Source organism: Phocoena phocoena, chromosome 16, assembly GCF_963924675.1.
Source record: "Phocoena phocoena chromosome 16, mPhoPho1.1, whole genome shotgun sequence".
Taxonomy (NCBI): Eukaryota; Metazoa; Chordata; class Mammalia; order Artiodactyla; family Phocoenidae; genus Phocoena; species Phocoena phocoena.
In genome coordinates, this window is record NC_089234.1 from 25,831,024 (window position 1) to 25,845,293 (window position 14,270).

A 14,270-nucleotide genomic window follows, 5' to 3' on the forward strand; every position below is an offset into this window, starting at 1 on the left:
ATAAGATTGAATAGAATAGCTTTGACAATCCCTGCTGGTTATAACAGTCCTGACAGTATCAGCTATGCATTGATTGTGATTTTACAGCATGGAAAATCCCAAGCCTTGACTCCTGACCTAGATATCATTTGCTTCTGGCGCACTCTGGAGACACTGATGGACAGGGAGCGAGGGAGAGGGACCGGCTGTCCACCCCTTACCTAGCCCCTCCCCTAGGGGTTTGCCCTGGAGTCGAGCCAGCTCTTGAAGAAGGCCTCCACTCCTCTCCCCATTCTAGGAGAGGGATCGGGCCTGGCTGTGCTCCAGGATAAACTTCCACAAGGCGAGCAATAACATAAAGTCAAGGTGAAGATCAGGGCAGCCCTTAAAAAGGCCTCCTTGCACCCTAAAGTGGCTGACGCCACTCCACAGTTGTTTGTCCTGCCTGCCGCCACCCGGCCACCATGTGGGTGCTCTTGGCTCTCTTGCTGCTCACCCTCGCCTATTTATTTTGGCCCAAGACCACGGGCTCTGGTGCCAAGTACCCCAAGAGCCTCCCATCCCTGCCCCTGGTGGGCAGCCTGCCGTTCCTCCCCAGACGTGGCCACCAGCACGTGAACTTCTTCAAGCTGCAGGAAAAATATGGCCCCATCTATTCCTTTCGTCTGGGTTCCAAGACTACTGTGATGATTGGCCACTACCAGCTGGCCAGGGAGGTGCTTCTCAAGAAGGGCAAGGAATTCTCCGGGCGGTCCAAAGTGGTAAGCAGTATCTATCATCCCTCTTCTCTCACCACTCCCTGGGGATGTTCAGTTCTCCAGGCAAGGCCATGCCTGGAATGACACTTCCATCTCCAACAACCTGTGATTCTTCCAAAAACAGACTGCCGGGGCTGTGGGTGGGAAGTGACCCCTTGGACCCCATCCAGCCTCTAAACTAGGCAGGAAGAATTAAAGGAAGATTTCATTTTCTGGGCTTCCCAGGAGGTGGGGTGGGCTGGGCGTGGTGGTTTGAGGGCGTCAGGGAGCCCTTAAAACAGTCATCTTGCCCGTGAACTGGATGATGATCTCTCTGAGCTTAGACTTCCATAATGAACTGAGAGAGCGCATATAAAGCACTTAGCCCAGTGCCCAGTGCAGGAAGTGCTCAATAAACAGCCTTGATGAATGCTGTTCTTCACATGGAAAAGGCGGGGAGTGATTGCTGTCCTCCGTGGAAAGTTGTGAGGGAGAAAAACCCTGGCTCTTGGAGGGCTGCAATTGCTGTATTCCTGGAGCTTTCTCCAGCTGCTCCAGCCGCAGGGGACTGACCCATGGGAGCACTTTGAGGGAGGATGCTGATCAGCCAGCCTATTGAGCTTTCTGTTTTGCTCCTGGGGGGCAGAGGGGAGTGGGAGTTAACCATCCAGCAACACTGCCAGCCCCCCACTGCAGCACCCGGCTGCTGAGAACTCCCTTGAACATCCCGGGAAAGGCCCCCTGGCTGCTCATCTTTGATCAGACCAAGGGTTGACTCTTTTTACCTTGGACCAGTCAGCCAGGTCTGCGGGCCAACTATCCCCCTTCCAACTCTGCTGAGCTCTTCTCTCCAGAGCAAAGAGGAAGGAGGAGGCTAGTCAGATGGGGTTTGCAGGTCAGGGGATAGAAGAGGGGAGGTTTGGGAGCTTTATGGTTTGGGGGGTGCCTCTGAGAAGAGGCAGCTTGGCCCAAGTCCAGACTGGGTGGACAAGAAATCTGCACTCTCCAGATGTGGCCCTGGGGTGGGCACACAGCCTGGCAATGGAAGGGTGAACTAAGGGCGGCTGAGCTGCTGTGCCTTTAGCAGCCTCCGCCCCCAGAGGGCCCAGGGAAAGGCAGGGGTTTGGGCTGTCCTCAGTCTCTGCTCCTGTTCCCGGGACAGGCACAATTTAGAGAGTTCATCCCATCCACAGCTGCCTTCCCCTGGTCAGAAACTGGTGAGAAAAAGAGGCTCAGAGGTCACCTGTCACTGACCTGAACCCCAGGACCGCTGCATTCTAATTCAGTGTTCTTTTTCTCCTCGCTCCGTCTCTCTGATGGAGTTGGGAGTGTGAGGCCATAGGTTCTGTCCTACCAAGGCCTTACAGTCATGACGGAGTGGAGCAGGGAGGTCCCACACGGAGGCAGAACGGCAGGTACCTGCCTTCTTCCCCAGGGCTAGGACCGGTGGATGGTGTCTGATTCCTATGTCCTTTCCTGCTTTCCAAAGTTGACTCTAGACATCCTGTCAGACAACCAAAAGGGCATTGCCTTCGCCGACCATGGTGCCGTCTGGCAGCTGCATCGGAAGTTGGCACAGAACGCCTTTGCCTTGTTCAAGGATGGCAACCTGAAGCTAGAGAAGATCAGTGAGTGCCCAGCCAGCCCTGGGCTGCTGGAGGGAGAAGAGGTTTGGGAGGGGAGAGGGTTCTGGATGATTCCATCTAGCATTTTCTTGGCTACCGCTGCCATCTACTGGACATCTGTCCGCTCTCTGTCCTTGACTAAGATGGAACTGGTAGAGAGGGGGTGAGGGGCGGCTCAATTCCCCACCCTCATGCCCCTCTCTCCCCTCAGTTAATCGGGAAGTCAGTTTACTCTGCGACTCCCTGGCCACCCGGCATGGAGAGTCCATAAATTTGTCGGAGCATCTCTCTCTGGCGGTGACCAACATAATCAGCTTTATCTGCTTCAGCTTCTCCTTCAAGAATGAGGATCCTGCCCTGAAAGCCATATACAAGTTCAATGATGGCATCCTGGAGGCTCAGGGCAAGGAGATTTTGTCAGACATATTCCCTGGGTTTAAGGTGAGGATGAGGCCGGGCCCCACTGTCAGATCTCAGCAGACCCTGACAGCACCCCCAGTTCTTCTTTCCTCTTTCAGGGTCAGCTCCAGACCCACCTTTTTTTTCTGACCATCTCAGCCACAGTGACCTCTACCTCCTCTGACTCTTAAAACCTTGCTGCTCCTCTACAGAAATCGGTTTAGCTTTTAAATTATGCATTTGAATACTCATGATAATGGCTCTCGTTTATTCACCAATTGCCATGTGCCAGTACCAGCACTCCACAAGCATTAATCATGCATTTCCCTTGGAAGTGGGTTTTATTATCCCCATATAGTTGAGAATACAGGCTTCAAGAAGTTAAGGAACTTAACTTGGGCTTGAGACTCAAGTCTATCTTCCTACTGGGTAAACCCTCAATCAGTGCTGGATGTTTGATTGAATGGGGAAGGGGACGTGGAGGTGACTCCTTTCTCCCTTGTTTGGAATTGTCCTAGTTGTCACTGATGGTCCCATTCTGGGTCCGTATCCTGCCTTCCATTCTGGCTGAAGTTTGGGGTTAGAGTGGGAACTCTCCAGAGTCAGAAAGATAGGATTTGACATTTCTACTTTGCAGATTTTCCCCAGCAAAGCCCTGGAAAAGATAAAGAGTTGTGTTCGAATGCGAAACGAATTGCTGAGTAAAATCCTTGAAAAAAGTAAGGTAGGTGATGGAGCAGAAGAGATGATGAGTTAGGTGGAAAGCATCATGAGAGCAGGGTTGGGTCCATTTTGGACACTGTAGGATCTCCTGCACCTAGCAGAGAGCCTGGCATATAGTAAGTGCTCAATAAAAACTGACTCAACTAATGAATAGGCGTGGAGAAGTGAGGAATTGAAGAGGATCCTAGAAGGGACTTGTCTACCCCCCAAATTTAAAGAGGGCCTAGTGCTTCCTCCTACTTCCACAAGCTCATGGGTCCTGACTAGCCTCACTCCACTCCCTCACTTCCAAGTGGGAGAAGCCTTTGCATCTACAGTCTGGGGTGAGAGTATGGCAGGGGTTGCAGATGGGGTTCCTTCCTCATCACTCTCCCAATCTCACCCAACCAGGAGAACTTCACCAGTGACTCCATCACTAACTTGCTGGACATACTGATCCAAGCCAAGATGAACGCAGACAATAATAATGCTGGACCAGACCAGGATTCAAAGCTGCTTTCAGACAGACACATGCTCACCACCATAGGGGACATCTTCGGGGCCGGCGTGGAAACCACCACCTCTGTGATAAAGTGGATTGTGGCCTTCCTGCTACATTATCCTCCAGTGAGCTTCTCCCTACCCCAGCCTTCCCAACCACTCTTGACCCCAGCCAGACTCACCTCTGCTCCAGAGAGGGAGGAAGAGACTATACCCTCAGGACTTCTTTGCGGGATGAATGGGCTGCCGCACCCCTTACCCAAGCAGTGGTTGGCTCTGGCCCTTGGGTGGAGCTGCCCCGTCTTCTGGAAACAAAGCCTGGGCTCGCAGAGCCACCACTGGGAAGGGTCTGGGCCAGTTCTTCTAGATGTGACAGCAGGATTCTTCTAAGCCCTTGCTTCTCCTGGGCTTAAACACCCTGGTAACATCCACCCTGTTCTGGCCCTCAGTTGAAGAAGAGGATCCAGGATGATGTCGACCAGAATATAGGTTTCAATCGCACACCAACTATCAGTGACCGGAACCGCCTTGTCTTGCTGGAGGCCACCATCCGAGAGGTGCTTCGAATCCGGCCTGTGTCCCCCACGCTCATCCCCCACAAGGCTATCGTTGACTCCAGGTGTGCCTTCCCTCCCAGTAACATCCAGCCCACCTGGTCCCTCCTCCATCACCCCACACCCCCAGCTGGCTACAGTCAACCACTGACTACCACTCATCCTACCCATGACCCTATTGACCAATGTGTCTACCACCCACTGACACCCACTGACTAATCCACAGATCTACCTGACCTCCCTCAGAAGCTGCCTGCTGCCACGTGGAGACACGTGGTGTGGGATGCTCCTAGCCAATCCAATAGCCGCAACACACATACATACTCACAGGCACCAGCTCAACATGCATACCCGTGGGCCCTGACAGGCCCACAAGTGTTGATACATAAGTGCTTGTCAGGAGGATAGGGCTGGATTCATAGTCCACCTGGTAGAAGCTGAGGAAAAGATGAGGGAGTGGACATGAGGGAGTAAAGGGCTCTTCTCCCCAAAGTGGGGGACCACAGGAGGCTTGGGGCTGAGCAGGTGGGGAAGGGCAATATTCCAGACCCTCTTTTCCTCTCCCTCCCTGGGGCAGCATTGGTGACCTTACCATTGACAAGGGCACAGATGTTGTGGTCAATTTGTGGGCACTGCATCACAGTGAGAAGGAGTGGCACCGGCCCGACCTGTTCATGCCCGGTGAGTCCCTGTTCTGTCCTGCTCCCTGGCCACACAGCCACCTCTGTGCCCACCTTTCCAGCACCACTTCCCCTCTGCTGAGCTTGCCACTAGCAAACTCCTGACTCCAACTACGTGGACCTGTTGACACCCCCATCCTACGCTAGACTTAGCCAGATTCTTCACAGCTGGGTTCCCACCTTCTCCTTCCACCAACCGCAAATCTCCTCCTCTAAGAAGCCCTCTAGGCAGATGTCTCCCATGAAGTCAGCCCCCTCTCCCCTAGGATGGTGGCATTTGCATCTGTTAATACGCCTTCTCTCCATCTGTCCCGAATATTCCATCTCCTCTGTGTGATTAAGGACTACCAGAGAGCAGGGCTGTATCTCTCCTCAGACTGGGCCCCCCTCCCTCAAGTAAGGTGGTCCATCTTCTCAGGGTGGGGTCCCCTGGGCAGGACCATGTTGCCCCCCCTCCTCTGCTTACTCCTGCCCTGGGCCCTGACTGACACCTCCCCATGTCCACAGAGCGCTTCTTGGACCCCACGGGGACCAAGCTCATCTCGCCATCGTTAAGCTACTTGCCCTTCGGAGCAGGACCCCGCTCCTGCATAGGTGAGATGCTAGCCCGCCAGGAGCTCTTCCTCTTCATGACCTGGTTGCTGCAGAGGTTCGACCTGGAGATCCCGGATGATGGGAAGCTACCCTCTCTGGAGGGCAACCCCGGTTTAGTCTTACAGATCGATCCTTTCAAAGTGAAGATCAAGGTGCGCCAGGCCTGGAAGGAAGCCCAGGCCGAGGGTAGCACCTCGTGACTCTGCCCTGTGTGACCCCACAGCACGGAATTAGAGGAGCTCTCTCACCTTCCCCAACCATTCCTCCCTCCTCCCCACCCACTCTGCCTTCTTTTCCAGCCTGCAGCCCTGGCAGTGCTGTGCATAAACAGTTGTGTTATTTTTTTTCAGAAGGTCCCTGAGCAGCTCATTCATTTGTTTGTTCACTCATTCTTTCAAAGAATATTTTATTGAGCACCTACTATGTACCACTCACTCACTGTCCCTGGACTCTCAGGCTCCCTGGTCTTACATGAAGCTTACATTCTAGTGAGGGCTGACAAATGAGCATTTCAGAGACTCATAAGTGCTTTGGAGTCAATTATACTAGGTGCTGATGATATGAGGGGAATGGCAGAGGTGGGGGGCGGCCACTGTGAATGACTGATTGGGGAAGGCGTGAAGATGGGGGCGGGGAGGTGTCCCATGCTGAGGGAGCAGCAGGTGAGCAGTTCTCAAGGTAGGAGAGGTCATTCAGTCTAGAGCAGAGCCAATGAAAGGAAGAGTGGTCCCTGATGAGGTCAGACTGCAGGCAGGGTCAGGTCCCATGGAGTCTTTCTAAGTAGCAGGAAGGAGTTTGGGTTTCTATTCCAAGTATGAGAGGAAGTCACAGGAGCGTTTACACATTCAAGTGGAAAGGTCTGGTTAATATTTTTAAAAGATCATTCGAGTTGCTGAGTAGACACTGGTCTGCAGAGGGATGAAAGTGGGGGCCCTGGGGAGGAGGTTGTGCTGGTCCCGGACAGAAGGATGCTGGTGGCTTAGACCCTGGCGACAGCAGTGGAGATGGCAAGAAGTGGTGAGATTGAGTTTACGTTTTGAAAGCAAAGCAGATTATGTTTGCTTTGATCCACTCATCGCTGCATGTATCTCAAAGCTTTGGCTTTGGGGAAGTGTCTATAATCCATAAACTCAACCCACAACTACCCATTCCTCTCGTCTTGGTCCCCAAAGACTGGTAGGTCTCCCTTTTCCTCATTCTGTACTGGGGTAAACACCGCCAGGAAAGGGCTTTCACAGCAGCCTCCCGCTCAAGTGCTCAGGCTCTGCCCCTGCCCCCCACCCCCAAACCCCAGGAAGTCTGTAAATGCCTCACTAGTAAATGGAGCCCAGACTTCTTCAAACCTTAAAACCAACATCTTTAAACCTTGGCCACTGGCCAGTCCGCAAATGAAAGGTGTCCTGAGACGCCCTGGGAGAAACTGACCCTTGCCCTTTAGAATAGAGAGAGGCCTCAACCCCAGCTCCCTGGCGCCAGCCAGACAAGGGTCAGATCATCAGCGACCTGGTCCTTCCCTTCTGACTGGAGGAGGGCTCTGGATGGGCTGACAGGGCAAGCCTGAGACTCCGCCTGGCCAAGTTCCAGGGAGAAGAAATCAAGGGAGCCCCCGCAAGGAGGGAGGGCCAAAGCTTTCCACCACAGCAGCCTCTTCTTCCTTCAAAGAGCTTTGCTAATCCAGGGGTAGTCGACCATTCCCCACTGCCCCCCAACTCAGTGCTGGCCTTCACTGGCCCGTGACCCTAAGGCCTTGCTAAAGAGCCCAGAGGAGTCGGTGGGCAGCTGTGGCTGACCCCAGCCTCCATCATGGGGAGCCTAGAGAGATGCTGCCACCACAGTGAGCTGATGAGAAAGGGGTTAAACTGGAGGTGGCTCCCTCCTTCTCCCGGGTTCCTCTGTCCCCACCAGCTGCTCGCTGGTCTAGAGCCAAGCTACCCTCAGCTCAGAGCAGAGGGGAGCTGACCGGCTGGAGGAGAGTTACTTTCTCCAAATTTGCTCAGAATCTGAAAGGCATTTTGCAGACTAGTGAGGAAGAGATAAACAACATCCCCTGTAGAAGCAGTGCATGAGTGTAACTAGGAAGGAAACATCCACTCTCCTTGATTCAGACCATTGAATGGCAGGGAAATGAGAGGCTAACCCTTCATTTTGAAGATGAGAAACCTGAGGGCCACTGGGGGCAGGTGTGTGTGGGGTTACTTGCCCTAAGTCACCCAGCGGCCTAGCAGCAGGTCTGGGACCAGAACCCGGGATTTCAGGGACGCAGGATGTGGAGCCAGCGTGCTCTCACAGGTCTTCCGCATCTGTGCAGAAGGGCCCGAGTGTCTGGCTGGGGAGAGTACAAAGCTGAGCATCCTTTTAGGAAATGACCTCGTGAACTCTGACTCCTGCCCAAACTGCCCTTCCCCTGCCTGGAAGACCTTTTCCCACCGACCTAAATCCTTTTAGCCCTCAGCTTCTGTTCATTGGTGTGGAATCGCACGTGCGCCTGAGCACCTGCCTGGGCTGCAAATGGGTGTGGTGACCCCCAGGGATGCTGCCACCCCTGCATCTCTGGAATTCAAGACTGAGCCCTCTTGTGTTCTTTTGGCTGCAAATCAACCTGACAAGTAGGTAAACACACAAGAGGAGTGAGTCACATGTTCTAAATCACTCGACTAATTGGTCCAGTGGTAAAAGAACTCTAACTCCTTATGCAGAAGGAATTCCAGATCTTTGGCAAAGCTGAAAGGTCTTCATCAAGACCCCACAGTCACCTTTTGAGCCTCAGACTGCCCTCAACCAGGGAAATGGTGTAATGGTAAATAAATATTGAACAACCAGTTCTCTGGTGCTGGTGGTAGGGAACAGCCTTGATTTGTAGTGTTTGCTGATCACTGTGGTGTAAACATTCCCACCATGAATGTTCTGGTTGGCCTCTGGTGGCCACAAAGCCTGCAGCAAATGAGGAGCCCTCTCTCCAGTCATGCTCAGAGGGATAAACACCCATCTCAGGACAGGAACCCAATCACAGAGGCTAGAGTCGGGTGGGGAGAGGCCTGCAGAAGGAGGCCCCAAGTTCTGGGCCCCAGGCTCCCCAGTTTCCTAGCTCTGGATCTTAGGCTCACTGCTAGCTTCTCATTTGTAAAGTGGGGTAACTTACCACCTGTGCTGCCATCATCTGAGGTTCTGGTGAGGATGAAAAGTAGAAAGGGCTGTGTGAGCAGGAGCGTTCCACACTGTTGGGAGTTACAGAAGATGAGAGGTCAGGCTGCGGGAGCAAGTTTTCTTTCTTTCTGTCATTTACAGACGGAGTGAGCGTAGGCAACTTACTTAGCCTTCTCAAACCTCGGTTTTCTCATCTGTAATATGGCTGGCTGAGATGTGTGTAGAAATAGCACCACCAACCCACAGCATTGCTGAGAACAAAATATGGACCTACATCTTGTGTTCAGTGCCTTGATAAATACTAGCTTTATTATCATTGCCTATATCCAGACCCACAAAATAAGTCCCTCTATAAGGGTTTTACACAAACCTCCCAAAGGCCACCAGCTTGGTCAGGAAGGAGAGCAGGTATATCCGGATGGGTCCATCTGCAGGACAGTACCACCAGGGATGCCCCCCTTGCAGCTCCAGATGGCCCTGCCGGTTGCCCCCCCTTTCTCTCCGGAGCCAGGGCAGGCTGGCAGCTGGGAAGTGGGTGGAGACCCCAAAGACAAATTTTTCAGGGTTCCAACACCAGGGTGCTTTGTAACATTTTCCAGTGGGATTGGGTTTCTTGAGACTTCTTGGTGAGAAGACATGCAGTGGAAAGTTAAACTGTGGTGAGGAGCAGGTTATACAGTGAGGAGAAACTTCAGATCAAGCAAAAATCCTCTTCTCCCCCTCACAAGCCACAAAAGCTCTTTTTAAAAAAGTCTCCTCTGAGGAAGAGCAAAACACTCTTGCAAGGAAAAGACACAAAGAAGGTCCAAATAACTCATTATTTTACAATGTTTCCGAGGGGTTACACCCTCGCTGTGGAGGTTAGCACTGATCTGAAGCAGGTGCCACCTGCCATTTCAGCACTGAGGGGCTCTGGTAGGTAACAGCTGGCTGGGTGCGGGGCCTCTGGGGGGCTCATGACGAGGCAAGGGGAGAGGGGTGAAGAGGGGATAAAGCACAACAGCTCCTGAGAAAACAGTGTCTGCTTTACCTGCCACCACGTTACTCCCCTGGCTCAGCGTACCCTTCTCTGGTTCCCTCTCACCTTTGAAAAGAAATGAAAAGTTCTTCACGGGGCTTGTGAGCACCAACAGTACAACTCTTCACTAGTCTGGCCAGCTAGTTAATTGCATGGGCTTTGGAGTCAACAGATGTGGGTTCTAATCCTTGGCTCTACCACAGCTCCACCAGCTGTGTGACCTTGGACTAATTAACTCCTCTGAATGCTTCATCCCCATTAATAAAGCGGGAATAATTACAGTCCATACTTCAGAGGGCTGCTTTGAGGCTAAAATGAGAAAACGTAGGTAAGATGCTTATACGAGACCTGGTGTTATATAAACAGTCAATAAATAAAATAAGGACAAATTAAAATCTTTTTATTACCAGCTTACCTCTCCAGCTTCATCTCCTGTCACCTCCCAGAATGCAGTTACCTAGAGGGATTAAACTGCTCACAGATTTGGACATGACACCGCACTCTCCCGTTTTAGGCATCCTACGCTTTTCTGTGCTTCTCACACAGTAGGCACACAGTAGGCACTCAATAATCTGCCAATCAAACGTTTGCCTGGAATTCCCTTTACACCTTTCTCCACCTGGCAAGCTCAGTTTAGAAGTCCCTGCTCCAGGAAGGCTGCCCTGAACCCCCAGGTGGGCTACATTCTCTTCCACAGCATCCTGTACACACATGCTTCATGGTATTTACCATGTAATACTAAAAAACTGTTCATTCTTCCTCACTAGAGCATTATTAGCTCTTCTAAAGAGGGGCCAGGTCTAAAGCATATTTGCATCCCCAACACTTGGCACACAGTAGGTGCTCCATAAATGCTCAGCTCTTAAGTAAGGCCAGCCACCTGTCCCAGATGGAAACTGCATCCCAAACACCTCCCAAGACCCACTACCCTTCCCAGCAGCTTCAGGTTTCCAGAAGGTTCAGTCAACAGTCAGCCAAACCCACTTCCTGCTCCTTCTCCTGAGTTAAACCTTGGTTTTTGCCCCCTGGCTGAAAATAGAGGAAACTGGAGGAGGGGGAGTTTCTTGAAATTCCTGTTCATCAAAGCTACTGTTCGTGCTTCAAGGCATTGGTACTGTCTCCACCTCCTGGTCACCTAGGGCAGTAGAGACAGCAAATGCTGTACCTTGTTAGAGAAATCAGGAACTCAGTGACTCAGGAACCTGAGGTGGGCCCTCAGACCTACGCAGTAAACGTACACATACAGCCTCTGGTATGCAGCTTGTAAGAGTTGTACCATTTTGTTTTTGTGCCACTCAGACATTAGCTTAAAGAAGGTAAGAATGAGGTACTCTACCAGTTCTTTCCTGTGGCTTTAGAACAGAACTGTCCGTCTTTCTATATGCTAATATGGCTCCCCTGGGGCTGCCTAGAGGAGCCCAACAGTTTAGAAGGAACTAGGCAGAAACCATCCCACTGGAGTCACTGAAGGGCTGCGGCTGTGTCCTCTGGCCCAGGGTCAGATGGAGGTGGGCGCACACCTGGCTTACACCACAGGGCTGACTGCTGGGCAAACCGGAGGGCTAGAGAAGACAGTGCTTTCTGCCAGCGTCCCCTGGCCCATCAGTGAGCACTCCGCCTGGGGAGGCAAGAACTCCTCACGGGAGGCTTCTGAGGATGCTCATCATTCTGCTTTGCCCACCTGCATGCGACCCAAAGAGAAGTCTTGCTGGGTGGGGGGTTCCACTTCCTGGGTAGAGGCAGAAGGCTGTTCCTTCCCACAGCCTTGGAGCGGGGACCTAACACCTGACTCAAAGTGCTAAGAGAACAGTCTTAAGCAGAGGCTAAAACGACAATGAGTCTCAGGAAAGGCTCACGGGCCCACAATGGCAGATGTTGGCACACCGTTGGCTCCCACATCACCTAAAAATCAGTTCTGAGGCGCCTGCCTAGAATGCAAGCCCTACACTGCCACCCCCGACTCCTCAAGCTTCTCTGAAACAGTACTGCTCACTTCGTCTCAACCTGCCTCACATTGCTGGTTAGCTATTTCACGTGAGTTTGTTTTGTCCTCTCCACTATAATTTAACTTCTAGAGGGCAGGGGCCTTGTCTTACACATTTCTTCCACATTCTCCTCAGCATCCAGCACAGTACTGGGCACAAAGAGGGGACTCCAAAACAAGTATTTCGTGTGTTAAATTCCAAGGCCAAGTGCCCATCCACAATTCTATCTTATCAATAAAAGAGATCTCCAGGAGGGCTTGATTCCTTTTAAATGTCATGTCTTAGCTTTGGAGTCTCTGACAAAACTTATTTCTGTTTTGGGGGCTCTGATTTTAACCTGTCTGTGGGACTTTACAAAGTACTCAGAAATATCCTCTTGGCAGAGAGAGGGTTTGGGTGGAAATGCCTCAGGACAGAGAGTGCCCTCGGCAGCCATTACCCAGCTTGCCCTCAGCCCAGGAGCCTGTCCTCAACTTCTCTCAGCCTCCGTGGGAAGAAGGGAAGAGCACTTGCAGTGAGGAATCTCGAGGTGTGACTCCCTGAAGTCTGAGGAGGAGGAAAAAGGAACAAGCGCTGCAAGGAAAAAGAGCAGTCGAGTTTCGGGGATCGATTTTATTTGGGCTTCTCACAGTGGTTAGAGCCACTCCGTCTTCAGAACAATCACAGCACGGGAAATGCGTCACCGAGACTGCCCAGAAAAGTCTGACCAGCTGAATCTTATTGCTTAAAATACACATATTCACAATAACTGACAAAAGGTGATGTGCCTCACACGGGAATGTGTTAGCATTTGCAAATCTTCCGACTGTAGCACCAAACCCTCGACCAACCCCTTTCTTCTCGTTCACCTGGAACACCAGACTCCCCCACATCTCCCCGGCCCCCTCCCGAGTCCTTCAGCTCCCTACTTCCACCTTTCGTCACACAGGGTAGCCTCATGTAGCAGGGGCCAGACTGTGACGCTGGACTCAAGCCCAGCTCCACCTGTTGCGTTTTCTTCTTCTTGTGCCTTTTGGGTTGGATGCTGCAGTGAACCCAGCAGTAAACACGTGGACCAGTTCCCCACTCTGACTGGAGAAGGAATCCTGAGAGGGCCAGAATCCATCCCTTAACAGTTAACTCAAGCAGGGTTCATTTTGGTAAAACTTGATCTCCTTTGAGACACTTCAGTGAGTTGTTTGAGACAAAAACAAAAACCAAAAGGTGGCAGGAAAGGCATCTGAGGGCTGTGGCACACTTCTGCCCACTCTCGCCACACATCGGCCACGTGCTGGACCTCAGCACAGGGAGGTAAGCCCTATGGCACTGTGGTGGCCGCCAAACCCTCCTGGCAATTCTGGGCAGGGCTGACGTCTGGGCCACAGCCAGTCCGAGCTTGACACTGAAGATCCAGTCCAGCTTCTGTCTGAGGTTCCACCCTGGCCTTCTGTCCCGATTGGTTGTGGACACCCCCGGGGGCTGAGGCCGAGGGCCAGGAGCAGCCGAGGGAGGCAGACAGGCTCAGAGCACGTTTCCGTTTACAGGGAGCAGAACACAGGCCTCTGAGTGTCCACGGAGCAATGTGCAAATTGCAGTGATGGGTAGAGTAAAACCTCTACTTGGAGCACAGGATCTCTGGCAAACGTGGGGACTGCCGCCGACAGCGCTGCTGAGTACACCCAAGTGCACAGTCAGACATTTGCTCAGTAAACAGTAAATGCGTAAAATAAATTACCTTGAGAGGGCTGCGCCTGCTCCAAACGTGTGGGTAACGTGAGCAGAGTGGCTGCCGTTCAAAGTGTATTCACAGGAAAACAGGGCTGGGGGCTCACACACAACGGACAGACACACACAGGTTATCCAAAAAGTCAATGTATACGAACTGCACTTTGTTCAACACGGATTTTGGTTTCGTGGACTCCAAACTCAGACACTCATTCACCTCACAGCCTTGCGTTTGTCTATTTTGTGTGTGTGTGTGTGTGTATATATATACATATATACACACATACACATATATATGTGTGTATTCATATATATACATATATATATACCTTCCTTTCTTACCATAACATCAATGCCTAGTCTGAATGTCATCATTCAAGAGTGGGGGAAGAACCAAACTCTTCATATGAACAGGGCTGGACAGGGAATGTTAGTTTCAGCAGTTTGCTTTCTCCATTCAGATTATTCCTATCAAAGCTCAACTGGTTTTTGAAGCCAAACTACAATAATAAGGATCCTGTGGTCCTTCAGGATGGCTGCCTTCGCCCTCCTACCTGGGCCACTTAGACACTTGACATAGGCTACAAAAATTAGTTACCCCACTCAAGGCGGGGCGGAGCAGGGAAAGGGCACGAAAACCACAGATAA

General features: G+C 51.9%; 1 protein-coding gene across 1 annotated transcript; it reads left to right on the forward strand.

Moving 5' to 3' along the window:
* Positions 1-259: 259 nt before the first annotated feature.
* On the forward strand, positions 260-6,119 carry CYP17A1 (cytochrome P450 family 17 subfamily A member 1). Its single transcript, XM_065894937.1, has 8 exons — positions 260-740; positions 2,206-2,344; positions 2,553-2,782; positions 3,378-3,464; positions 3,854-4,069; positions 4,393-4,562; positions 5,075-5,178; positions 5,685-6,119. Exons 1-8 carry the CDS (start codon positions 444-446, stop codon positions 5,969-5,971), a joined length of 1,530 nt encoding a protein of 509 aa, XP_065751009.1. The 5' UTR covers positions 260-443; the 3' UTR covers positions 5,972-6,119.
* Positions 6,120-14,270: the final 8,151 nt, after the last annotated feature.